Below are 27,218 nucleotides of genomic sequence, written 5' to 3'. Positions count from 1 at the left end.
TCAAAATTGTTGACTTTATTACATTCATTCCAATTGTATTATTTGTAGGTTATTGTTGCTTTTTTAGGAACCCCCCCCCCCAAAAAAGGGGGATATCTTGGCAAGGTGAACACATAAAGAAGGGTAAGGCAGATGGCATCAGGCTGTTGCCGGACTGTCAGCAGCAGCTTCAGAGGACAATGCAGAGCAAGCAGGCCAAGACTGACAGCAAAGTCAAAACAAATGAGGGGCTGTGGCTTAGTGATAGAATATCTGCTTGCCATGCAGAAGGTATCATATTCAATTCTTCAAAAGGATCAGGTAACAGGTAGGACTGCCAACTCCAGGTTCAGAAATACCTAGAGAATATGGGAGTGGAGCCTGGGGAGGACAGGGTTTGAGGAGGGAAAGGACCTCAGTGGGATATAATGCCATAGAGTCTACCCTCCAAAACAGCCATTTTCTCCAGGGGAACTGATCTCTGTAGCCCTCAGGCCCAGCCTGGAAGCTGGAAACCCTAACTGATGTGACAGACCTCTGTCTGAAACACTAGAGAGCCACTGCCAAGCACAGTAGACCAGGGGTCCTCAACCCCTGCACTGTGGACCAGTACTGGCCTGTGGCCTGTTAGCAACCGGGCTGCAGAGTGAGGCAGAGGCACTGCACTGCCCCTTTTGCCTACCCAGATCCCAGGCAGATGAAAGAGGCAGTGCAGCCTCAATCCGAAGCACTACCTCTTTCATTCACCCAGGTCCCGGGTGGGCAGAAGGGGCAGTGCAGCAGTGACCTTCACATACCCCTCATTTAAAGACCCCCATGGGGGGCAGGGATGGGGTGTGGGTGTGGGGGCAGCCTGGGGCAGCAAAACTCCCAGCAACTTCACCCCCATTAGTCCATGGAAAAATTGTCTTCCACAAAACCGGTCCCTGGTGCCAAAAAGTTTGGGGGCACTGCAGTAGACAGTACTGAGCATGACAGACCAGTGGCTTCATGTGTTCAAGCTCCACAGAAGTTCAGAAGATCATGGCTGAACAAATCATTGTACAGTTACCGACAATCTACTTTCTGTGCCTTACCCAAATGCAGGCTCTCAGCAATTTGGTACTTCCTGTGCCCCCAAACCATCCATGCTTTCTGCTGGAGTTCTTCTTGTGTGGCATTTTGCTGATACTTCAGTTCATCACCTGCATACAGAAAGGATACATGGGGAATTAGCGCCCCTTGGACCCTCCTAATGTAAGGCCCACTTGTCCCCAAATCCTAAGAGTCCAGTCTTACCATAACACCCTCTTGTTTAAAAGCAGCTTCTCAAGCCACAATTTGGATGCTTATTTTGCCAGGACCAACAAAAAGCATTCTGCTAAACAGCCCCATATTTCACACCATGCCACGAGAGAGGACAATTTATGTGTATACATTTATATGCCACATTTCTGATTCACAGGCAGTGCTCAAAGTAACTAACAATAGCAAAAAGATATAATACAACAAGATAGGTTTCCGGTTCCAAAGAAGTGCATGGTTACAAAAGGATAAAAAGCTCAAAATATTGCATAAGCAACAGGAGCCAGTGTGGTACAGTGGTCAGTATGTTAGACCAGGATCTGGAAGTGTATGTCACTTCCCATGTATGGTATCCCTATGAATTATTGTCCTCCAGAATTTCCTCTCATAAACAGCCTGGCTCAGGTCTTGCAAACTGAGCACCATGGCTTCCTAGACTGAATCAATCCAACTAATGTTGGATCTTCCTCTTTTCCTGTTGTTCTCGACTTTTCCTAGAATTATTGTCTTTTTCAGTGACTCTTGTCTTCTCTTAAAGTGACTAAAGTATTTTATTTATTTATTTATTTAATGACTTCTATCCCGCCCTTCCCAACAAGTGGCTCAGGGCCACTTGAACACAGAAATCGAACATAAATAGACGTTAAACATAGAGCATTTAAATTTAAACATTAAACCATTTAAAACATAGAACCATTTAAACAATTAAAACATTTCTGTCTAAAAGTATAATAACCTCAGGTTGGTCATTTTAATTTCTAGGGAGAGTTCAGGCTTAATTTGGTTTAGAACTCATTTATTTGGGGGGGGGGGGTTGGCCATCCATGGTATCTGTAAAGCTCTCCTCCATCACATTTCAAATGAGTCAATTTTCTTCCTGTCAGCTTTCTTCATTGTGCTGCTTTCATATCCATACATAGTAATGGGGAATACTATAGTACAAGTGGAGACCCACAAAAAACTTGTGGGAGTGGCTACCCCATGGCCTACCACCACCTTTGTTTCTTCCCCTCTCCCCCTACTTCTCTCACACTTTTTCTCCCTCCTACCATGCCTTTTCTTTCTCTCTCTCTCCTCCATGACTGTCACTTTCTCCTTCTGCCCCCACCCATCACTCTTTCTTTTTCTGCCCCCATCACTGGACCTCCTGCTTCCTTCCCCCACAGTAGCAGCGGTGTTGTGTCTGGCGTTTGTCCCAGAAAGTACAGCACAGCGCACCTGTGGGTGGTGCCTGGAAGGAATGAACGCAGCCCGCCTATGACAATCAGTGGCGGGAAGTTTAACTGGTCAGGATTGGACCTGGCCAGGAAGAAAGTTGTTCCGGGAAATGTATATAACAGGGGACCCGGACCCGCCATGTTATCTTTGTGATGTACTCGCTAATAAAGCATGTTGCCATCTGAACATCTTCGACTTCAGTACATTACACAGGCGACAAGGATGGGATACCGCTGAGCAGAGAGCAGCCTCGAGCCACCCACAAGCCCTGCGATCCAAGCTCTAGTGCTTCCGCAGCTGAGGTCATGGCTACTGCTCCTGGACAAACCCTACCAGCATTCGATGTCACCCGGCCCGACTTATGGGAATCATGGGTGGACCAGATCAACTACTGCATAGAGCTGCACAAAATGGAGGCAGTGGCAGAGAAGGCGCTTCTCCTGAGTTCGTGCAGGGTGGAGACCATCCAGCTGATGAAGCGACTCATCATGCCGACCACCCTCACAAGGGCCACCTACAACCAGCTGGTCAAGGCGATGACTAACCACATGGCGCCACAGCCGTCCCGTCTCATACGCAGGCACACGTTCTACACGAGACAGCAGAGACAAGCTGAATCCGCCGCCGAGTATCTTGCAGAGCTCCGTGGATTAACCCTGAGATGTGATTTCACAGGGGACTTGGAAGAGATCCTGCTGGACCGTTTTGTGGTTGGCATCCAGGAGGAGAAAATGCACCGAAAGTTGCTAGCATACGAGGACAAAGACATCGACCTCGTGAAAGAGCTCCAACAGACAACCGCCTTCGAACAGATGCACACCAGCTGCCACTGCCTCGATCTCGGATGGCTCCGATGAGGAAGGGGCACATCAGCTTCAACGCAAGCCACACAGCGGGCTGAAAACACCAAACCGATCATGGGCAATGGAGAAGCCAAGCACCAAGTGCGCCAGCTGTGGGGACCCACATAAGTGCCGAGACTGCCCCTATCGTAACACGGGCTGCAGAAACTGCGGAAAAGTGGGCCACATCATCCTAGCTTGCAGGGCCAGACCCAACAGAAGGCCCCAGTCCACACACCATGACTTGACAGACACACACATGACGGCCGCAAAGAGCATCCAGTTAATGAACTTGCCCCAGGACACCCCCGACAAGGTGAAAGTGCAGGTCTTGATCGAGTGGGGCCCCTGCCTGATGGAATTGGACACGGAATCCTCCATCTCCATTATTTTGGAGGAGACCCTCAGTAAACTCTGCTCCCACAACCAGCCGGCCCTCCGGCCAGTGGAGTTCGTATTGCAGGACTTTCAAAAGAATCCAGTGCAGATCATAGGGTGGGCCAGAGTTAGGGTGGAGTTCAAAAATTTTAAAGGGGCCCTGGACATACTTGTGGTGAAGCACCGGCTCACCACTCTATTGGGATTGGCTTGGCTTAAGCTCCTGGGCATCAAAATTGTAGGGGCGGACCACATACAGGCCCACAATTTCGACCAAGTGTGCCGAGAGTTCCCGGAAGTATTCGATGGGGCTCTGGGAACGTACAAGGGGCCACCTATCGCATTGCAGCTGGACCCCACGGTTAGACCCTTAAGGCTGAAGGCTCGGCGGGTTCTGTTTGCACTTAAGCCAAAAATCGAAGCCTCGTGACCCACAGGGTGGTGGGAAGTTTAACTGGCCAGGATTGGACCTGACCAGGAAGAAGGTTGTTCCTGGAAATGTATATAACAGGAGACCCGGACCCACCATGTTGTCTTTGTGATGTACTCGCTAATAAAGCATGTTGCCATCTGAACGTCTCCGACTTCAGTACATTACAAGCAGTGTTGGTGGTGCTCCCAGCCATCCCCCCCCCCCCCGCCACCCACAGTAGTGCCAGCAGGTGGGAGATCACAACAGACCTTCCAACTACAGAGATCTGCCAACTGCAGGGTGGGAAATTAATGGAGATCCAGGGAGTGGAGCTTTGGGAGGGTGAGTTTTGAGGAGGAAAGTGACCTCAGAAAAATACAGTGCCATAGAGTCCAACCTCCAAAACAGCCTTTTTATCCAGGGAACTGTCATCTGGAGAGCAGCTGTAATTCTGGGTGATCTCCACCCCCCAACTTGGATGCTGGAAACTCTAGTACCCATGAAGGAAATGACTGCTTTGGAGAGTGGTATTAGACCTTTCTGAGATCCCTCCCCTCCTCAAATCTCACCATCTCCAAGCCCAGGCCCGTAGCTATGGAGGGCTGGGAGGGGCCAGACCCCAGTAATCTTCCCCCTGCTTTACCTTTCTGGCCCCTCCACTGCTTGCCCGCCACCTTCCTTGCTCGCCCAGAGCCTTTCTCACCTGCTCGCTGCCTTCCTCGCCTGCCTTTCTATCCTACCTGCTGCCTTTCTCGCCCACCCATCGCCTTCCATGGCCGCCTGCTGCCTTTCTCGCCTGCCTTTCTCTACTGCCCATTACTTTTCTCAGTTGCCAGCCACTTTTCTTGGTCGCCCACCGCCTTCCTTGGCCGCCTGTTGCCTAGGGTGGCCATAATATCTGCAGGCCAGCCAGGGACACCTTGAGGGGGGAAGGAATGTGTGTGCGCCCGCCGAAGCAGCCTGTCACTAATAACACAGGTCGAGATGCAGGACAGGAACCCGGAAGTGACCGACAGGCTGCTTCAGCGGGCCGCTGCGCCGGCCCCCTGGGTCCCACAACGATGGGACCGATGCCACAGGGAAGGGCTCGAAACACTCTATAACCCCTCAAAAGAACAGCAGTCTAGCTCGCTTCCCCCGAGCCCTGCCGCCATAAGCCTCAAGGGGGCTCATTTTGCGGCATCTCCCGGCGGGAGGGTGGCACCTGCACGGGACACGGGACAAATGAAAGAGGGGCGCAGGGCTATCAGAAACAGCCAGCGGAGGGAGTCGGGAGACCACCCCACTGGGGGATCCACACCCCGAAAGTGATGAAGGTGGCGCAGATAGAGCCAACAGAGCAAACAGGACAAAATAAATAGGCTGCATTATGCAGCACAGTTGAGAAAGTGCCTTATCCCATATACTGATGAAGTAAATACAGGATTTGAGAACAAAATTGCACCAGAAGACACAAACACAAAGCTCCCTTACACTGAATCAGTGCTTGGGTCCACCAAAGTCAGTATTGTCTACTCCAGGGGTGGCCAGAGTTGCTTAACAAAAGAGCAACACAGAATAAAGGTCAGATGTTTGAGAGCCGCAAGACATGAACATCGGATATTTGAGAGCCACGGAAGGAAGGAAGGAAGGAAGGAAGGAAGGAAGGAAGGAAGGAAGGAAGGAAGGAAGGAAGGAAGGAAGGAAGGAAGGAAGGAAGGAGGGAGGGAGGGAGGGAGGGAAGGAAGGGAAGGAGAGAAGGAAGGAAGAAAGAAAGGAAGGAAGGAAGGAGGAAGGAAGGAAGGAGGGAGGGAGGGAGGGAGGAAGGAGGGAAGGAAGGAAGGAAGGAAGGAAGGAAGGAAGGAAGGAAGGAAGGAAGGAAGGAAGGAGGGAGGGAGGGAGGGAGGGAAGGAAGGGAAGGAGAGAAGGAAGGAAGAAAGAAAGGAAGGAAGGAGGAAGGAAGGAAGGAGGGAGGGAGGGAGGAAGGAGGGAGGGAAGGAGGGAGGAAGGAAGGGAGGAGGGAGGGAAGGAAGGGAGGAGGGAAGGAAGGAAGGAAGGAGGGAGGGAGGAGGAAGGAAGGAGGGAGGGAAGGAAGGGAGGAGGGAGGGAGGGAAGGAAGGAAGAAAGGAAGGAGGGAGGGAGGGAAGGAAGAAAGAAAGGAGGGAGGGAGGGAAGGAAGGGAGGAGGGAAGGAAGGAGGGAGGGAGGGAGGAAGGAAGGAAGGAAGGCCCCTCCCGCCAGCCGCCCCCCCGCTTTCGGCCCCCTCCCTCCCTGCCTGCCTGCTTACCTTCTTCCAGGGCGGGTGGCGGCCTCCCCTCCGGGCGGGCGGGCTGGCCAGGAGGCGCAGCGGCGGCTGGTGCTGCTGGCGGGGCTGGCGGCGGCTGAGGAGGAGGCGGCCGAGCCCACCGACCCGGGGCCTCCCGCTCCGGCCGCCGCCGCCTCCCCCCGCGGGCCTCCAGCGACCAGTGCTGGCCTCTCCCCCACCTCCCGCGCGCCTGCCGGCGCTGGTTGCTGGAGGCCCGTACTGGTCCGCTAGTCGCTGGAGGCCGGCGCTGGTCGCTGGAGGCGCGCGGCCCGGCGGCGGAGGCTGGGGAGAGGCCGGCGCTGGTCGCTGGAGGGCCTCTCCGCCGCCTCTCCGGCCTCCGCCACCGCCGCCGGGCCCCGCACGTGGGCGGGGAAGGCGGCGAGTGAGGGAGCCAGCGACCCTGCATGTGCGCACGTCGTTTTGGCGGGCCCCACGCATGCGCAGAGCCCGCCACACCGCCGTGCGCACGTGCAGGGACGCTGGCTCCCTCACTCGCCGCCTTCCCCGCCCACGCGGCCCGCCGGCTCCCCGCTGGCTAAACCGGGACTTCTAATGGTCCCGGTATAGCCAGCCCGGGAGGCGGGAATTGAGGGCCAGAACCGGGACTTTCCTGGGTGACCGGGACGGTCTGGCCACCCTACTGTTGCCTTCCTTGCCCACCCACTGCCTTCCTCACCTGCTTTTCTCTCCTGCCTGCTGCCTTCTTTGTCCACCTACCATATTTCTTGCCCAACCGCCACCTTCCTTGCCCACCCACTGCCTTCCTTGCCTGCCTTCCTCGGTTGCCTGCTGCCTTTCTTGCTTGCCCACCCCGTGACCCTGCCACCTAAATTTTTATCCCCTGCCCCCCATCTAAAATTTTCTGGCTACATTCTGTCCATGCCCCACCACTAATCTCCAGGAATTCCTGAACCTGAAGTGGGCAACTCTATCTCCTTCACCCCAACAGGCAACCTACCTTTATCTGCCCCTCTATCTTATGCTTTTACTCCTCCTACCCCACAGCAGCCTCTGTCTAGGGAAACGGTGGTCTAGTTGTGTGGTGTCATAATTCCTTGCCCCATTCTCTCCTCAGTCATTCACCAACCTAGATTTTATCTACCTCCCATCTTCTGCTATATTTATTATTTATTTACTTCATTTTCCACAGGGAGGACCACAGTAGCTGACATTATACGCCGCTCCTCTTTTTTATCCACCCAACCCTGTGAGGTAGGTTAGGCTGAAAGTACATGACTGTCCCCAAATCACCCAATGAGCTTTTGCAGCCAAATGGGATTTGAATCCCGGTCTCCCAGACACTACTCTGAAGCTTTAACTCAGGGGTGTTGAACTCATTTGTTATGAGGACTGAATCTGACTTAAATGAGACCTTGTTGAGCTGGGCCATGTTGGGTTCGCCCAGGCCATGTCAAGCCAGGCCTTGTGTGTACTTATTGAAGATTAGGTAGCAGCAGGGCTTTCTTTGTACAAAAAGCCCAGCAGGAACTTATTTGCATATTAGGCCACACACCCCTGACATCACAATTGTTTTGTGCAGGGTTTTTTTTGTCCAAAAAGTCCAGCAGAAATTAATTTGCATATTAGACCACACCCCCTGACACAAAGCCAGCCGAAACTGCGTTCCTGCTCAAAAAAAAAAAAAGCCCTGGGTAGCAGAGATACAAATTTTATAAAGAACAGACAAACACAATTAAAAAAAAAAATTAAAACATGCTTAAAACATTAGCACTCATTGGTCATTGCTTTCTCTGTATTTCTCCCATGGGAGCCAGGGAACTGGGCAAAGAAAGCTCTGGCTCTTTCCTTCTTTCCTTCCCCAGGGGACTGGGTGGGGGGGAGAAGCCTCAGCCAATAGAAGGAAGAGTCTTGGCTCAGTAGCTTTGCTTTGCAATTGAGAGAGCCTGGCAAAGCAAGCTATTCCTCCCCCTTTCCTCCCCAAGGGAGGAGCCTCAGCCAATGGAGAAAATAGAGGTTTTGCTCTGTAGCTCCTGTGCAATTGAGCAAGCCTTGTAAATCAAGCTGTTATGCAGAAGGAAGCAAGATATAGGAAGAAGGAAGCAGATGACTTCCAGTTGCTTGGGGGCCTGATAGGAGCCCTCCAATTCAGCCCCCAAGCTACATGTTTGACACCCCTGCTCTAACTGCTATACCACACAGGTTTTCATTTCATTGCTGTTGAACAATAGCGTGCAGCCAGACATAGTTGAGTCATGCAAGTCAGATGGTATCAAGTTTCTCAGAAGGTATCAAGTCTCTCCAGGCCTAGGATTGTCAACCTCCTAGTGGGACCTGGAGATCTCCTAGAATTGCAACAGAACTCCAGACAACAGAGATCTGACCCCCTGGATAAAAATGCTGCTTTGGAGGGTGAATTCTATGATATTGTTTATTTATTTATTTGGTAGGCTTATATTCCGCCTTCTCCCGCAAACAGGCTCAAGGCGGATCACAACATATAATAATAACAATAATAATCCTACATATCAAAGTTAAAACACCATATTAAAATTAAACAGTAAAAACAATAAATAAAAGCACCACCGGCAGACAGGGCACAGCGTATCAGTAACCAGTTGTAGACCCACCTTAAACGATGCTAATGATAATAAGATAGCACTGTAATAAAGAACAATGTCACCACAAGGGAGGCCAAATGATGGAATAATAGGACGCCTGCTGCCTCCACCATAGGCCCGGTGGAATAGCTTCATCTTGCAGGCCCAAGAAATGGCAGTAATTCAGGTAGGGCCCGGATCCCCACAGGGAGCTGATTCCACCAGGCAGGGGCCAGGGCAGAAAAGGCCCTGGCCCCGGTTGAGGCAAGTCCGACGTCCTTAGGGCCAGGGGTGGTCAGGAGGTGTTGCGTATATCCAGCTGAGGCCTCTTCCCTCCCCAATGTCTCCATTCCTCAGACTCCACAAAATCTCCAGAAATTTCCCAACCAGGAGCTGACAACCTAGCTAGCTCTGATCCCAATTAATCTTCCCTAAAAGGCTAAAATAGTCCTTAAAAGGACCCTGCCATCTCCACCTGCCTTTTCCTCACTGAAAGGCAGCATAGAATATTGTTGTTGCCTAGTAACAGCCACTGAGGGAATTTCATGCTTAAAGCTGCATGCACTCCTTTTATATTTTCTCATTTTTAACCCACCCCCGCAATGTATTTTTGTTTAGATTTCACATTTTTCTGCAAACCTGGTGCCCTTTTTAGGTTTGTAGAAAAATCTGTCTTACCTGTTCACAATTTTAGTCACTGGATTTCATTTTCATTTCATTTCATTTTATTTAGTTTATATCCCGCCCTTCCCACCAAAGCGGCTCAGGGCGGCTCACAACACAAAAGTTCTAACATAGGATTTCAGTATCCAAAGTTTTTCCAAATGGCTATGAGAATATAAGAACATAAAATAAGAACATAAGAGAAGCCATGTTGGATCAGGCCAATGGCCCATCCAGTCCAACACTCTGTGTCACACAGTGGCCAAAAAAAATTATATATATACACACACACACACTGTGGCTAATAGCCACTGATGGACCTCTGCTCCATATTTTTGATGAGTAACTTTATCAAAAGTTTTCTGGAAGTGAAGGTAAACAACATCTATTGGGTCTCCTTTGTCCACATGTTTGTTCACCCCCTCAAAGAAATGTAACAGGTTAGTGAGGCAAGATCTTCCCTTACAGAACCCATGCTGAGTCTTCCTCAATAACCCGTGTTCATCAATGTGCCTACTCATTCTGTCCTTGATAATGGTTTCTACCAACTTTCCCGGTATTGAAGTCAAACTGAATAACACCATGTCTATCAATAAGGATAGCAGCTCACCAATCACTAAAGGAAGTCCAAGTGTGCAATTCTAGTCAGACAGTTATGATGGTGACCAGAAGGCTAATGTAAAAGCCTCCTTTACACTAGTCCTTAATCCTTATGCTGTAGTTGTTAATGTGTTCCCATGGAGAGGGAGACACATTGATTGGAGCCAGAGAAGCAGAGCAATAGGTCATCTGGCTGATATTTTTAAGCTTCACCATAAAAATATTGATCTTATTCGGATTGAGAGACTAAGCAGACCAATCAGGTTTAAACGTTTCCTTTTGCATTTTCGCTCTAAGACAATACCATCACGACTGTTTGCCCAATCCACCAAATTAACTGCTCTGGGCATTCAGGTACAGAGACATTTCAAAACTACCTTAATTCAGGAGCTAGCCCCCGAATTTGCTACAATAAAATCTGAAAGATTCATTCAAGATTTAAATGCAAGGGCAACAGGGACCCAAAAGGTGCCTATCAACCCTCGGGATCCACTGATGATCCTAGACCTGCCTATTCCCTCCAACTTACAATAGCCATTGAGGGTGTCAGGACAGCAGCCCCCTACTGATATCTCTGTCCCTAAGATCCCAGAAATGTTAAATTCAAGGAGTCAGATCCACATGGAGACTGTGGATTCCCCAGGTGCAGAGGATGAGATAGAGGCAAGGCTTCTCACCTCCTTTAGGACTTAACCAACTCAAGAACAAGATTGTATACTTGGTCGCATGGAGCTCTTGGTATCCACCCTGAAGGGTTTAAGACAGCCCCTGGCAGAAAAAATGAACCTAATGGACCCCCCCTCTGCCATAGATGGTTCTCTAGTGCCAGCGCCATTGAGATGCATTCCTCTGGAACCAATCATAACAATCAAGAAAAGGGGCAACGACACCAATCTGATTATCCCTCCAGACAACCCAATCTTGCATTTGATCTTAGATGAACCTACTGCAGTTGAAGGGATCACTGACCCTGTTTCCCTGGCAGAAACTTCAAAAGTATTCAGTGTAAAATTCAGTGTAAAATAGAGAAGCCAAACCATCTTAAAATAATCTCCTGGAACATAGCTGGCTGGGCCCGCCTGAGAAGCCTAGATCATTCCTCACTTTTTAAGACATATGACATTTTATTTCTTCAAGAGACCTGGACAGCTGGGGAGCTTTTATTGGATGGTTACTATGGTTTTACTAACAAGGCTACCCCTGGTGAAGGCACTGGAAGGCTCAAAGGGGGATTGGGAATTCTAATCTCCTCAACAATTAAAGGTAAATGCATATATTTAAATAATGCAAACCCATGGACATTGGCAGTTCTGTTTCATTTTAACACAGAGACTATTTTATTAATCAACGTCTACTTACCTCCCCATCAAAGACAATCAGACATGCTTGCAATCTGGAATGATTTCGGATCTCATTTAGAGGATCTTCTGAATGATACTCCAGCTGATATGATCCTAATGGGAGGGGACTTTATTGCTCGATTAGGCCCTCATGATGAGATCCTTATTGGAAAGTTTGGATTTCCTACTTTCATCAATGAGACGAGTCGCCATCCCACTCTTCTTTGACGCCTTTCAAAAGACCCCAGGGTAAATTTTGCAGGGGCTTGCTTAGCAAGGATGGCTAGAAGGTTTGACCTCTCCATATCGAATGGCTCCACAGTAGGTGATTATCCCGGGGAGATCACCTTTCTAGCCGACACTAGATGCAGTACTATCGACTATTTTCTAGCCAGCCCAAGATTACTTTCGAAGGTTCTTCACCTACAAGTTCTACCCGAACTAGAAAGTGATCATCTTCCACTATTACTCACTCTACCTCCTTTAGTTCCAAAGACTTTTCATAGTATTTCAATGGGCCTGTGGGTAATCTGTGGGTAGTTAAAATCACCTATTACAACACAGTTTTTATGTTTAGCCACTATCTTTAATCCTTCCATCATAATTGTCCTTTATCTTTTGATTTGGTGGGCGATAAGAAACTCCCATAGTTAAATTTCCTTTTGGGCCCTCTATTTCAACCCAAAGCATTTCTAGAAGGGAATCTAATTCTCTGACCTCAGTCTTACTGGACCGTATACCCTCTCTGACATACAGAGCCACCCCACTTCCAACCCTTCCCTCCCTATCCTTCCGATATAACTTATATCGGGGAATCACCATGTCCCACTGATTCTCATTCCACCAAGTTTCTGAAATTCCCACAATGTCTATCTTTTCTCCCAACACTAAACATTCTAACTCACCAATTTTACTTCGAACACTTCTAGCATTTGCATACAAACATCTATAATTTCCCAGGCAAGCTAGGCCCGCAACCTTCCTCCTGCCGCCTCGAGACTTTGGCAGACAGTCCATACCGTACGTGGTTTTGCCACCCAGCTGTCTACTTGCCTAAGGATCGAATCACCAACTACCAAGACACCTTCTCTCTCCCTGCGCAGGGACAGTTCCTTGGCGCGAAAGGATTCCCGCTCACCAACTGAAGAAGAGGTCCCTTCTGAGGGCGCATTCCCCTTATCCTCAGCATGGTGCCCTGTTTCCTCTCGACCCTCATGCTTCCTGGCAGCAATGCGGCTGCCATGTGCAGAGCAGGGCTCATCTAATACGCCCATGAGAGTCTTCCTCGAGCACCTGACTGTCTCTGCTTCTCCAGGTCAGTCACCTCGGCCTCAAGGTTATGAACTCGTTCCCTGAGGACCAGAAGCTCCTTGCATCGAGCACACACCCAAGACTTCTGTCCTATGGGCAGATAGTCATACATGTGACACTCAGTGCAAAACACTGGAAAGCCCCCACCCCCCTGCTGGCATTCTACCTTCATGATAGCTTTAAAAAAAAATACAGTCCCCTTTAAATCCTGTTTGTTTATGTGGCTCCCCTTCTGGAGGATCGACTTACTTTATTGGGAGCACAAGGAAATTAGGGATCTGGGTTCCTGGTCCTTACAGAGCCTCCAGGCTAAGAGCCAGAGACCAAGAGCCCTTTAGCTCTCTGGCAAGGTGCAGCTCAACAATGCAAAGAGGGTGGGGAACACAGCCACTCCTAATCAATCAGCAACAATCACTTTCACCTTCAGCCCACTCAACCAAACAAACAGCAGTTCCCCAGCAACCACAAACTCAGAATTTTCAGCAGTCACACAAACTCAGAAATTCTCAGCAACTTTCCCAGCTGCTCACCCTTATATCAGTTATTCTCTGCTCTATCTCAGAGCTTCTCTGCTCTCTCTCAGAACTCTCTGAAATAAAATGAATTACCTTGCATTTATGGACCAGTGACACATCTTTGCAATCAAGGATCTTTTCTTGCTCCTGTATGGCTGCCCTTGCCAGTCAATCTCATTCTGATTTCTTGGCTGAAGTCTCTGTTTCAGTTGATGATTGAGCCAAGAATAAGAACATCTTTACATTTCTTCATTGTCAACCTTCAAATTGTATAATTATTCAGTAGTCATTACTTTTGTCTTGATGTTCAGTGTAATCCTGCTTTAGCTTTTATCAGTCCTCATTTCAAATAGTGTCATCTGCATATTTCAAACTGTTAATGTTCCTTCCACTAATTTTCACTCCTCCTTCATCTAAAACTAATCCAGTTTTCCTGATTATATGGTCTCCAGGAATTGGGAGACCTGGGGTCAGATTTCCGCTCTGCTGTAAAAGTTGGGTGACCTTGGGCCACTGCCAGTCATGAATACTCAGCCTAACCTAGAACACACAATTGTGAGGATAAAATGGAGAAGATAATGATGTAAACTGCTTTATTCCCCCACTGTGGAAAAAGGTGGGTATAAATGAAGCAACTAAATCCTTTAGTCATAAAACCAAAGCCATGGTGGCAAATTCCAGTGTCCTGATTTGTTGCAGTCACTGGGACTGTACCAAGTATTGGCTGATACTCTGTCTGTCACCACTTCCCGCTACCATTGGGTAGCCTCTCTGTCACCCACCCACTGGGCCTTCCCCACATTCTTGCAGGATTGGCTCACAATCCATCTCTGCCATGCCACTGGCTGATTCTGCTCTCCCCCACCCACCTCCGGCCCTGTCAGGCAAGAACACCACCAGATGGCCACTGACCTTTGAGGGAGACAGTTCTCTGCTGGGGGCTTACTGTTCACTACTGCCTCTCCTCAGGGCCCTATCTTCCTTCTTCTCATTTTTTTTTCTCTCACTCCTTTCTCCCCCTCCTTTTTCTACCTCCCCCTTCTGTTCTTTCTCTCATTCTTTCTCTGTATTGCTGTCTTTCAATCTTTTTATTTCATTCTGTCTGTCTACCTTCCTCCCTTTAATCCACACAAACAGTAACAGTTAACATGTCTTCAACTGACAAGGAAAGTTCGTTCACAGCAGGGGAGGGGCCACTTCAACACCAGCAGATCAACACAGGGAGTGAAAGGGAGGCTTGCAATGGCTTTCTTTACAGTGTCAACTGCTTGATGCTACTGGCCATTTCCTCCCAGGGAACCACTGTTACCAACCTCCAGGTGCTTGGTCCCCCCCCCCCCCAAACTGTGAAGAAAGACTGTCCTTTTCCCATGTAAAGGCTGCCAGGTTGTCAACTCCAGGTTAGGAAATTCCAGATGGCAGAGATCACCTCCCCCTGAGAGGTGTGTGTGTGGGAGTTATTGCCTTCACTTGGGCAAGTGGGAAGACAGCAAGGCTGTGGGAGCACTCACCCAGAGGCCTTTAGTGGTACCTTTCAGAACTACAGCTGCTATCTAGATGGCAGAGATCAGCTCCTCTTCAAGCGGGAGGGGGGAGTGAATGCCTTCACTTGGGTGGGAGGGAAGATAGCAGGGCTGGGGAGGCACTTGCACAAAGGCCTTTAATGGTACCTTTCCAGGTTGGTGGGAAATTTGTGGAGATTCTGTGGTGGAGTTAGAAGAGGGCATATGAGTTAGGGCATCAGAGTGGGATCTGCCAGACATAAGTTCTTGCTGTGGAAGCTGACTGGGTGATTTTGGACCAGTCACAGACTTCCAGCCTAACCTGCCTCACAGGGTGGTTGTTCAGATCACACAGGAGGAGAGGAAAATGATGTAAACTGCTTTGGTTCTTCCCCCACCCCACCATTTAAGAAAGACTGTCATTTTTCTATGGAGAGGCTGCAAGGAAGGCAATGGGATTTAGCATCAATGATCTGATCCTTTTTTTCGGAAAAGCATGCTTTTGTCACGATTAAACAGAGATTAATTGACATGGAGATTCAAGACCTTAGAAGTCTCGCTTCTGGGCGTTGCTCTCCCATGCAATGGGGGATTCCTTTTAGTGGTTCACTTACAGAGTATTTTTCTTGTTTGATTGACCCCCATATTTGAAGGGTGTTTATGTTAGCCCATTTTAATGTGCTTCTTTCTGCCGTGCTATAAAAAATACTATTCCTTGGTAGGCTATGTCCCTGTGGGCTGAAGGAAACTGAATGAAAGGACCATGTACTTTTATTCTGTAGATTCTACTGTGATTTACATGCATCCTATCTGGATCCTATATTGCAATCTTTGGAGGGTAAATCTGTTGAAAATAAGATAGTAAATTTATTAAACTCAAATAAGGCTGAAACCATCAAAGTGGTGGCAGACTTCCTTTACTGTGCTTATAAGAGGAGAAGTCTGTTTAGAATGTTTAATTAACCACCTTTTTTTCCTGCTTCCTTGATTTGATACTGTTGTTGTTATGCCAATAAAGCTTCTGTGGCTGTGAAAGTCAGCGGGGCAGATAAAAGGAAGGAGATAGGTTGCCAACTCTAGGTTAGGAAATTCTTGAAGATTTAAGAGGTGGGGCCTGGATAGGGTGAGTTTTGAGGAGGTATAGGACCTCAGACAGGTACAATACCATTTCCTCCTGGGGAACCACTGGAGATAACTCAGATTTAAAATTCCTTTCTAGATGGCAGAGATCAGTTCCCCTTCAGATGGGGGGGAGTCAATACCTTCACTTAGGTGGATAGGAAGACAGCAAGGGTGGCAGGCACTCGCCCAGAGCCTCCTTCTAGAGCCGACTGTATTTTTCTTCACAATGGGCCTTACTCCTAGTCAGGGCCGGCTCTTCCATTAGGCAAACTAGACGCTTGCTTAGGGTACTGGCCCTGGAGGGGCGCCAAATTAGGCGCCCCTCACCTTTTTGTTTTAAAAAATTCCTTCCCCTCCCTCCCCAAATCGCTTCTTCCCTTTACCGTCGCTTCTTCTGGCCTCCTTCCCCCCCTCCCCACCCCAAATCACTGCTGCCTTCTTCCCCCTTTCCACCGCTTCTCCTGGCCTCCTTCCCCTCCCCCCCCCAATTGCTGCTACCTTCTTCCCCCTTTCTGCTGCTTCTCCCGGCCTCCTTTCCTTCCCTCCCCACCCTGACGGGGCAGCAGAAAGAGTAAAGGGGCGGTGGGGGGGTGGTGGCAAGGCTATCTGGGGTGCTGCGGGCCCTAGGGCTGGCCCTGCTCCTAGTATAACATAAAACCTCAACCAAATAATGACACATGAAACATTGAGTGGTGGTGTAATTTAGTCCCAAAAGGTGTCTTCACTCATTCAGCTTCTCCCATTCTGGCAAATAAAAGCACAGCAGTCTAGAAGGTGCCAGACCACTGTGCCTTCCCTAGTTGTACAGCAAATAAATTCAACAAGTGCTGCACAACTTGTCATTAAGATACATTAGAGCATGAAAACAGGGGTGGTGCTGCCACAAAAGAACAAGTCTTGTCCTTCTTGGTACCAGAGGCAAAAAAAACACCTATGCCTGTTTCACACACTATCTGGGTCAACTTTCTCTGTGGAAACAATAAGCACTTTCAAGAGAGTGCTAGGCATACAAATTACATGCAAGCTTCCTAGAGCAACTTGCTATCTTGCATCACATTACACCTATCTAGATCAACTGCTCCAGGAACCAGCATGCCTGCACATGCAGAGTATCACACGTGCATTGCTGCATAAGGTACAGCAGACCTGGGATCCAGGACCAGAATATGCTGAACAAAAATTTGCCCAGAATTTAAAAAAAACATATTGTTAAAACTTTATGAAAATGATATACTCTGTGTTCTAGAACATCAACAGTACTTTACTGGAATATACCACCCTCTGAATGTTACCTTTTCTCTTCCATTAATATTTTCATTAATACTAAATAAGGAACTGTTCCTTAAAATAAAGAACATACAACAAGCCTACTGTATTTTTATCTTCACAGGAATTCTATACAAGAAGAACTCCACTGGTTCAGACTATCTAGTCTGGTCTCCTGTTTTCCACGGAGGTCCCCAAAATGCCAGTAAGCCAGTTCATTAAACTAAGATTTGGGTGGGGATGCCAGCCTCCAGGTGGGACCTTGAGATTCTCTGAAATTACAGTTCATGTCCAAACTGCAGAGATCAGTTCCCCTGGAGAAAATGGATGCTTTGGAGGGCAGAGTCTATGGCACTGTACCCCACTGAGATATCTCTCCTCTTCATGTCCAAACTGCAGAGATCAGTTCCCCTGGAGAAAATGGATGCTTTGGAGGGCAGAGTCTATGGCACTGTACCCCACTGAGGTATCTCTCCTCTTCATGTCCAAACTGCAGAGATCAGTTCCCCTGGAGAAAATGGATGCTTTGGAGGGCAGAGTCTATGGCACTGTACCCCACTGAGGTATCTCTCCTCTTCAGGTTCCATCCCCAAATCTTCCCAGCTTGGATCCGGCAACCTTACCTCCACAGCCCCTGTCAGGGGAAAACTGGCAACCTGAGATTTGAGAAACCCAGTTTTGAATCTCCACTCTTTTATGAAAGCTCACACAGTGACCTTGAGCCAGTCACTCTCTCAAAGCTACCACACAGGGTTGCTGTGAGTATAAAATGGAGGAGGGGAGAACAATATTGTAAGCTGTTTTGGGTTCCCATTGGGGAGAAGAGTAGGGTATAAAGCCTAAATAAACTGAACAAGAACAACATGAAGGGACTAGCTTTCCACTGATGGTATCTTCCAACAAATGGTATTCAAAGGTGCATTGCCCTGAACATGGAGGTTTTACTTAGTTTGCATTACTATAGTATATACCCCATTAAATGGTTTCGCCTGCTTTTTAAGCCATCATAAGCTAGCAGCTATCCTTTTGCAGCATATTCTTTAAATTAAATTATGTATTGTTTGAAGTAGTACTTTGTTGTCTGTTCTGAATCTATTAACGTGAATTTGCTGGGTTCCCCCAGGTTTCTATTGTAAGAGAGAGGAACAAGTATATGAAATATCAAAATGGCATTTTGTACAACAGTACATATTACAGAACTGCTAAACACTCTCCTGAAGCCAATACATTGAAGAGGTATAATTTATTCATTCTTATTCTCCAAGACTTTCATTACTACAATAGTCAATATTAAAAGCTGTGTCAGCATATTCCCTCAGAAGCTGGTATGGAATGGAATGAATTAATTTCACCCATCTGACAAAATTATGTGACTTGGGATAATATAAAGGGTGTCATTTTAAGAATGTGTTCTTCTCTGCATAATATCAGTAATCTATAGAACATTCCCATAAAAGTAGATGGCAATCTTCATTTTGCCATGAAGCTCAGTGACTGACCCTGAGTTGATAAAATGGGAGAACCACATACACTCCTCTGAGCTCCTTGGAGGAAAGGATGAAACAGAACAAACGTGGGAGAGTTCAATAGTCTTGTTTCCCGCAGAGCTTTTTTTCTTGAAAAAGAAGTTCTGGAACTCTCAAGAGGGAAATCAAGGAGAAACACACAGATGACCCTCATGAACTTTTAAACATTTTCTGAGACTTTTGTTTCCAGGAAGAGGTTCCGGAACTCTGTTCCACCACATCCCACCCCCCAAAAAACCCCTGGTTTCCCCCATTGCAGATGTGGGGTGAAGGACTAGGCTTCCCAATCCCCCCGCTTTTCCGGGAGGCTCCTGGGTTCCCAGCTTCATCCCCCGGTCTCCAGAAATCAGGAAGCGGGGGGGTGGGGGGGTGGAGGGGGGGGGAGAACATACCTGAAGCGTTCATGTTGGTGTAGAGCTCCTGAGTCCTGAGCAGTTTGTAAAATTTCTGCCCCTTTAAGGCTGGGCAGGAAGGAGGAAACAGGAAGGGCTTCGGAGAACGGCCCCGCCCTTTCTTTGCTTTCGTTTTCAGAGCAGGCAGAGGGAAGAAGACCAAGTGCGGTAAGTGTTTGTTTGTGTGTGTGAGAGAGGGAGGGGGCAGGGAGGGGGGAATTCCCTGGTATGGAGGCCCTCCCCCTTCCTTTAGAAAGCGTGGGGGGGGGAGGGAAATGTCTACTAGGCACTCTATTATTCCCTATGGAGAACAATTCCCATAGGGAATTGATCCGTGGGTATTGAGGGCTCTGGGGGGGCTATTTTTTGAGGTAGAGGCACCAAATTTTTAGTATAGCATCTAGTGCCTCTCCCCAAAATACCCCCCAAGTTTCAAAACGATTGGACCAGAGGGTCCAATTCTATGAGCCCCAAAAGATGGTGCCCCTATCCTTAATTATTTCCTATGGAAGAAAGGCATTTAAAAAGGTGAGCTGTCCCTTTAAATGTGATGGCCAGAACTCCCTTGGAGTTCAATTATGCTTGTCACATCCTTGTTCCTGGCTCCACCCCCAAGGTCTCCTGGCTCCACCCCCAAAGTCTCCTGGCTCCGCCCCCAAAGTCCCCAGATTTTTCTTTAATTGGACTTGGCAACCCTATGAAGGACAGGTCTAAGATTGACAAAATAGTTGTTTGGGGTTTGAGAAAAATGTGGCCCTTCCTGCATCACACCCTAGAACTGTGGCTAACTCTGTTTTCTGGGGAAGAGAGGGAGTTAAGCTCAATGCAAGTACAATCTCCATAATTAATATGCATGGGAATGCTCAGAGCTTCATCCAGCTCAGCTGCTCCTTCTCTTGCCTGGAGGCAGCCTTCCACCAGAGAAACCCAAGATTCCCAGCTCACCCATGGCACTACAGTGATTGCTTGGTTCGACACTCCAAGCTGTATAAACAGATCTTCCTCCAGATCTGTTTGACAGAAGCCACTGGAAGAGCCAGCCCGAATGCTGGAAAAGCAAGTGAAAACACCTTGGCTTGCCCATGTATGGCTAAGAACTGCTTTTTGACATGGACAGGCTTTGGGTACACAAAACAGCGCTGTTCACTGCCAAAAGCCACTATGCGTCCACTCCAGGCCCCTTCCTCATCACTGACACCATCTGACTGCTGCCCTACTAAGGCATCTAGAGAGAGAAAGAGGTTAAGCCCTCCTATCCTGTAATATATTTTCTATTATTTTAAAGTCTTGATTCCATGGCTCCTTTTAGCAGATTATAAGCCTTTTAAAGAGGCAACTATTCCTCTGTGTATATGCAGTTTCTTTACATTTGTCTAGAGAAGTAGCCACGTTTGTCTTTTGCCACAGGAATAAAATCTTGCAGCACCGTGAAGACTAACAAATTTATTGCTGCATAAGCTTTCATGGTTTATAGCAAGATAAAAACCCCAAGCCCTTCCTTACCCCCAGGTGGGGGTAACATTATCTCCCCATTCATCTTCCCCCTGTAGGCTAAACAGAGATTGGGGGGAGGGGGTTTCCATCTCAGCAGAGCTGTTTTCACCTGAAGGTTTTTCCCACTTTGCCTTCCAAGATGCATTGTCCTTTAATTACTTTCTAGGCTTTCCATGCCCCTGGTATATTCTTTCTCAGGCCCGGGTTAGCATGATCTTTCAGGAAAAAATGCATCCCAAGAACAATAGCGAGCCATCTGGACTGGAATTTGTGTGTTTTAGAAGGTCCCACAATCACATCAGAATCATTTTGCTTGCCTCAACCATTTGCCATTCCCCACACCACTGAAGTCCAGTTACTGCTATTGAGCTATACTGAAATAACATTACAACTATTGTCATGATGTACTAGTTCATTTGAATTCTAAGCTTTCATTTTAAAGAACAAATAAAAGTCTGCAGTCCATTACAATGAAAAGGGTTAGAGTCTTTCAGAGCAATTAGAATCATAGAATCATAGAGTTAGAAAGGACCTCCAGGGTCATCAATCCAACCCCCTGCACAATGCAGGAAATTCACAAATACCTCCCCACCCACACACGTACCAGTGACACCTGCTCCATGCCCAAAAGATGGCAAAAAAAACCCACAAACCTCCTCCAGGATTCCTGGCAAAAATTGCTGCCTGATCCCAAACTGCTGAACAGCATTTCCCTGGGCATGTAAGAGAGGGCCACGAGAATGAAGCACTGATGCAACCCTTCCCACCCTCTTTCTCATGATCTGACTACATCATTGCTGTCAGATGGCCACCAAGCCTAAATTTTAAAACCTCCAAAGAAGGTGAGCCCTCCACCACCTGAGGAAACCTGTTCCACTGAGGAACTGCTCTGTCAGGAAATTCTTCCTAATGTTTAGTCAAAAACTCTTTTGATTTAATTTCAACCCATTGGTTCTGGTCCAACCTTCTGGGACAACCGAAAACAACTTTCACACTATCCTCTATATGACAGCCCTTCAAGTCCTTGAAGATAGTGATCATATCACCTCTTAGCCATTTCCTCTCCAGGCTAACATACCCAGCTCCTTCAACATTTTCTCATAAGACTTGGTTTACTGACCCCTCACCATCTGCATTGCTCTGCTCTGGATGTATTCCAGCTTGTCTATATCGTTCTTAAACTGTGGCACCCAAAACTAAACACAATACTCTAGGGGAGGTTTAACCACAGCAAAGTAAAGCAACACCATCACTTCACATGACCTGGACACTATACTTCTGTTGATACAGCCCAAAATTGCATTTGCCTTTTTAGCTACCACATCACACTGCTGGTTCATGTTCAGTGTATGATCCACTAAGACCTGGATCCTTTTTGTACATTCTACTGCCAAGACAAGTCTCCCCCCACCCCTTTAATGATGCATTTGGTTTTTCCTACCTAAATGCAGAACTTTACATTTATCCCCATTAAAAGTCATGTTAATTGTTTTAGTCCAGTTTTCCAGACTGTCAAGATCATTCTGTATCCTGACTCTGTCTTCTACCATATTTGCTACCCCTCCCAATTTAGAATCATCTGCAAATTTAATGAACATTCTCTCTATTCCTTCATCCAAATAATTTACAAAGATATTAAACAAAACAGGTCCCAGGACAGATCCTTGAGGCACTCCACTTGTCACTACTCTCCAAAAGGATGAGGAACCATTCACAAGCACCCTTTGGGTTAGATCTGTCAACTTTTTACAGATCCACCTTACAGTAACAGGATCCAAACCATATTTTACCAAATGTCAACAAGAATAGTATGTAAACCTTATCAAAAGCTTTACAGAAATAAAGATAAACTATGTCTTCAGCATTCCCTTGATCCAGCAAGGTAGTAACTTTCTCAAAAAAGAGAGAGAGAGATAAGGTTAGTCTGACCTGACTTGTTCTTGAGAAACCCATGCTGGTTCATAGCAACCACAGCCATCCTTTCTAAATGCTCAAGGACTGATTATTATTTGTTCTAAAACATATCAAGGTATAGACATCGGTAGTTACCTGGATCCTCCTTTTTCCTCTTCAAGTAGATAGTAATCATCATAATTTTAAAGCAATATAGTAACTACCTGTCACGACTCAGGGGGGTATTATCAATTGCTACCACCATTCTGAGTCAAGGGTTCCCCTTGAGAAGGCCCAGAGTCCCCTCCCAAGCCCTTCAGGCCTCCTGCAGCTTAGGCCAAATAATAGGCATGAGGACCAGGCAGAGTGAACAACAACAAAAAAGGTTTATTTTAGTGCAATATAAATTAACAAGGTGCATTAACCAGTAAAAGGGTGAAGGGAAAATAAACAAATGCCCTAACGTGTCTATCTCTGCAGTCCCTACTCTAATACTACACTTACACCCCTTGGGTAAAGGCCTCTCCCTTGCTTCCAGCTCTCCAGGAGATAGCCTGCCTCCAGCTAAGCCTTCCAGGGAAAGAACACCCATTTCCTGGGCTTGGCCTTTATATATTCTCTTCCCAGGCCCCACCTCTCTCTGGTAGGGTTGCCAAGTCCAATTCAAGAAATATCTGGGGACTTTGGGGGTGGAGCCAGGAGCAAGGGTGTGACAAGCATAATTGAACTCCAAGGTTAGTTTTGGCCATCACATTTAAAGGGACAGCACACCTTTTTAAATGCCTTCTGTTCATAGGAAATAATGAATAGGGGCACCTTCTTTTGGCCCTCATAGAATTGGACCCCCTGGTTTTGAAACTTGGGGGTATTTTGGGGAGAGGCACTAGATGCTATACTGAAAATTTGGGGCCTCTACCTCAAACAACAGCGCCCCCAGAGCCCCCGATACCTCCAATCAATTCCCCATTATACCCTATTAGAATCAATCTCCACATAGGGAATAATGAAGTGCCCAGCAGACACTCCCCCCCCCCTCCGTTTCTGGCGACTCTGAAGTGAGGGATTGGCATCTCTATTCATGAGTTGCTGCCAACTTCTTCAAAGTAACACAGACATACCATCTCAAGAGGAAGCCTTTCCAGTCGGAGACTGAAGCCTCCAGACATGTAAAGTCACAGGGTGGCTGTGGGGGCGGGGCTTCCTCCCACCGGCCAGCTGACTGGGGGTGGGAAGGAGCCTAGGAAAGCAGGAGAACCCCGCTGGGACCTGGGGATTGGCAAGCCTACTCTCTGGGCTTGTTTCCCTCCAAACCCCTTGCTACCCAATCAGAGGGACAGAGGAGATCCAGGGAGATGTAAGCTTTTCCCAGTAACTCCTAAGCAGGCTTCCCTCACTAGGCCCAGGATCATGACACCCATCCCCCCGCTAGATCAAATCATGGGGTCTGGCAATCTAGATCGCCATCAATGTTGTTGTTGTTCAGTCGCACAGTCAAGTCCTGTGCAGCCATCTCAACTTTTGCCGTCCCCTTCTTCTTTTGCCTTCTGACTTTCCCAGCATCAGGATCTTCTCCAGTGAGTGCTCCCATCTCATTTGGTGGGCAAAGTATTTGAGCTTCAGCATCTGGCCTTTCAGGAAACAGTCTGCGTTGATTTCCATTAGGACTGACTGATTTGATCTTCTCTCAGTCCAAGGGACTCTCAAGATTCTTCTCAGCACCACATCTCAAAAGCATCTATTCTTCTGCACTCGGCCTTCCTTATGGTCCAGCTCTCACAGCCATACATTACTACTGGGAATACCATCGCTTTGACTATACAGACTTTTGTTGGCAGGGTGATGTCTCTACTTTTTATTATATTGCCCAGGTTTGCCATAGCTGCCCTTCCAAGGAGCAAACGTCTTTTAATTTCATGGTTACAGTCACCATCTGCAGTGATCTTGGATCACTGTCTTGGATCAACTACTTCCATGTCTTTCCCTTCTATTTGCCAAGGTGTGATGGGGCCAGATGCCATGATCTCAGTTTTTTTGATGTTGAGTTTCAAGTCTACTTTTGTGCTCTCCTCTTTCACCCTCAACAAGAGGTTCTTTAGGCCCTCCTCATTTTCTGCCATTAGAGTAGTGTCATCTGCATATCTGAGATTGTTGATGTTTTCCCCCGACAATCTTAATTCCGGCTTGTGCTTCATCCAGGCCAGCGTTTTGCATGATGTACTCTGCATATAAATTAAATAAGTAGGGTGACAATATACATCCTTGTCGAACTCCTTTTCCTATTCTAAACCAATCTTTTGTTCCATATCCTGTTCTGACAGTTGCTTCTTGACCCTTATACAGGTTTCTCAGGAGACATGTGAGGTGGTGTGGTACTCCCATCTCTTTAAAGACTTGCCACAGTTTGTTGTGATCCACACAATCAAAGGCTTTAGTGTAGTCAATGAAACAGAAATAGAGGTTTTTCTGATACTCCCATGCTTTCTCCATAATCCATCGAATGTTGGCAATTTGATCTCTAGTTCCTAGAGGCAATACTGATCTCCATTATTTCTCCATCTCTCTCTCTTTTTGTTTCCAGCACGTACCACTTTCCAAGTAACCTGTTTCAGGCTCAGTATGTGTTTTCTACAGAAGTACATTTGTTGGACACATATTACAAATTGCATATTCACAGTTATTTTCCATTTCCCCTTGCCCAAGACATTCCAGTTAGATGGGACTGAGGTGGTGGCAGAGTCCAGAGAAAACAGAACAGATTGGGCCACTTCACACTGGAGATGAAAGATCAGTTTTTTAAAATACGTATATTATATGTAAGGGGGAAACCTTGAAAGTAGAAAACTAGCGCATCAAGGGGACAGTTGGCAATGGACCTCTTTTTTCAGTGCTCTCTCTGTCTCTCTCATTTATGTGTGTGTGTATCTGTGTATGTGTGTGTGTGTGCTTGCCTGGGCTATCCAGGTGAGAGAGAAGCTGTTTAAGTAATGTGATTTCACAAATTAAACCAATAATGGCTCCAGAGATCATTTTATTTTATTTTATTTCAGGGCATTTTCTTTACCTGGGGTCTAAAAAAATGAGATCCTTTACCTGTGATCTATGTTGGTACAGTACTCCACCATCTTATTCCACTGTATACACAAACAAGGACTGTCACTAGAAGTGGCTAGTCTTACAAGATACTTTCCTTTGGGGGAAAGAAATTATGGACAAAATGCTATTGCTCTGAAAGCATACAAATTAAACAGGCATTACAGTGGCACAAGAGCAAGTGCATAGGCAGGCATTGTTGGCTTTTTTGCATGCTACAATATCCTCATGTTTGTTGGGTGATGACACAAGGGACTCTGAGTCAGACGTTAGTGGAAGTGTTCTCCTTTTCAGACTCATGGAGCCCTTTCTTCCTCATGAATAGGGCATGTGACAAGAAGCTTTGTGGTTGTACTGGAGGAAAGTGTCATCAAGTCACAGCTGATTTCTGGGTTTTCAAGGCAAGAGAAGTTTGGATGTGGTTGCCATTGCCTGCCTCTGAGTAGCAACCCTGTACTTCCCCAGTGATTTCCCATCTAATTACTAACCGGGGCCAACCTTGATTCGCTTCCAAGATCTGATGAGAACAGACTTAATATCCTGCTCAAAGTTCTCCAGTTGATACCGAGCAAACGTGAGGACTTTGTAATCCGTAAAAAGGTCTTAAGTCCCAAAAGCAACTTCAGCACTCTGATGTTCAAGAAATCCTTTCTTCCTAGAAAGGATCTATTTACACTGCCAGACAAAGTCAAAGCTGCCTCCACAGGGATGTTTTGCTCCACCTTTGGAGACAGTTTGGTGAAGTGGTTAAGTACACAGACTCTAATGTTGGAGAACTGGGTTTGATTCCCCACTCCTTCACATGTACCTGCTGAGTGACCTTAGATCAGTCACAGTTCTCGAAAGAGCTGTTCTCTCAAGAGAAGTTATCTGAAGAGCTCTCTCAGTCCCACCCACCTCACAGTAGGGTTCCAAGTCCAACTCAGCAAATATCTGGGGACTTCGGGGGTGGAGCCAGGAGACTTTGGGGGGTGGAGCCAGGAGCAAGATATGTGATTTCATATCCTGTGATGTCACTTCCAGGTCAAAGATCAAGTGATGTCACTTCCACGCTCCACTTCTTTCGATGGTGTCACTTTCAGCACACTGCACCCAAACGCCTTCCCTTCCTGTGATGTCACTTCCTCCTTCCAAATTTAAATTTATCTCTTTACATTGCTTCCTGCTACTCAAACATTTGTTGAGTAGCAGATCTCCAGCCACCACCTGTAGGTTGGCAATCTTAATTTACATCCTACCTTCCATGGGAACCCAAAGCTGCTTCCATCAGAGGTTGAGAGTATTCCAATGTTACCCAGCAAGTTTCCTTGGCAGACTGGGGATTCAAATCCAGGTCTCCCAGACCCTAGTCTAGCACTCTAGGTTAGACTTTACCCTTTTAAGCTTAGGATCTCCAGGTAGTTCCCTTCTTTGGTTTCCAAATAGTTAGCAAAACTGATTTACTGTGTCTCTCCCCACTCACCCCTCTCCAAATGCGATGCTGAGGAGGACAGACCCAGCCTCCCTTCCCTACCTGCAACAAACTCTCAGTCTCTTTCTCTCACAAAAAC

General features: G+C 47.3%; 1 protein-coding gene across 1 annotated transcript in view; it reads right to left on the bottom strand.

Annotated features, from left to right (window-relative positions):
• The window catches only part of ACOT11 (acyl-CoA thioesterase 11), a 273,640-nt gene that overhangs the window by 210,910 nt on the left and 35,512 nt on the right, over positions 1-27,218 (bottom strand). The window contains exon 2 of the mRNA XM_060231869.1: positions 1,056-1,163. Within this exon, the coding sequence (XP_060087852.1) occupies positions 1,056-1,139 (84 nt within the window). The 5' untranslated portion in view covers positions 1,140-1,163. The remainder of the gene's footprint in view (positions 1-1,055; positions 1,164-27,218) is intronic.

The sequence above is a fragment of the Heteronotia binoei genome, chromosome 2 (assembly GCF_032191835.1).
Source record: "Heteronotia binoei isolate CCM8104 ecotype False Entrance Well chromosome 2, APGP_CSIRO_Hbin_v1, whole genome shotgun sequence".
NCBI classification, from domain to species: domain Eukaryota; kingdom Metazoa; phylum Chordata; class Lepidosauria; order Squamata; family Gekkonidae; genus Heteronotia; species Heteronotia binoei.
The sequence above is the reverse complement of the archived record's forward strand: the minus strand, read 5'-3'. Positions and strand labels throughout refer to the sequence as shown.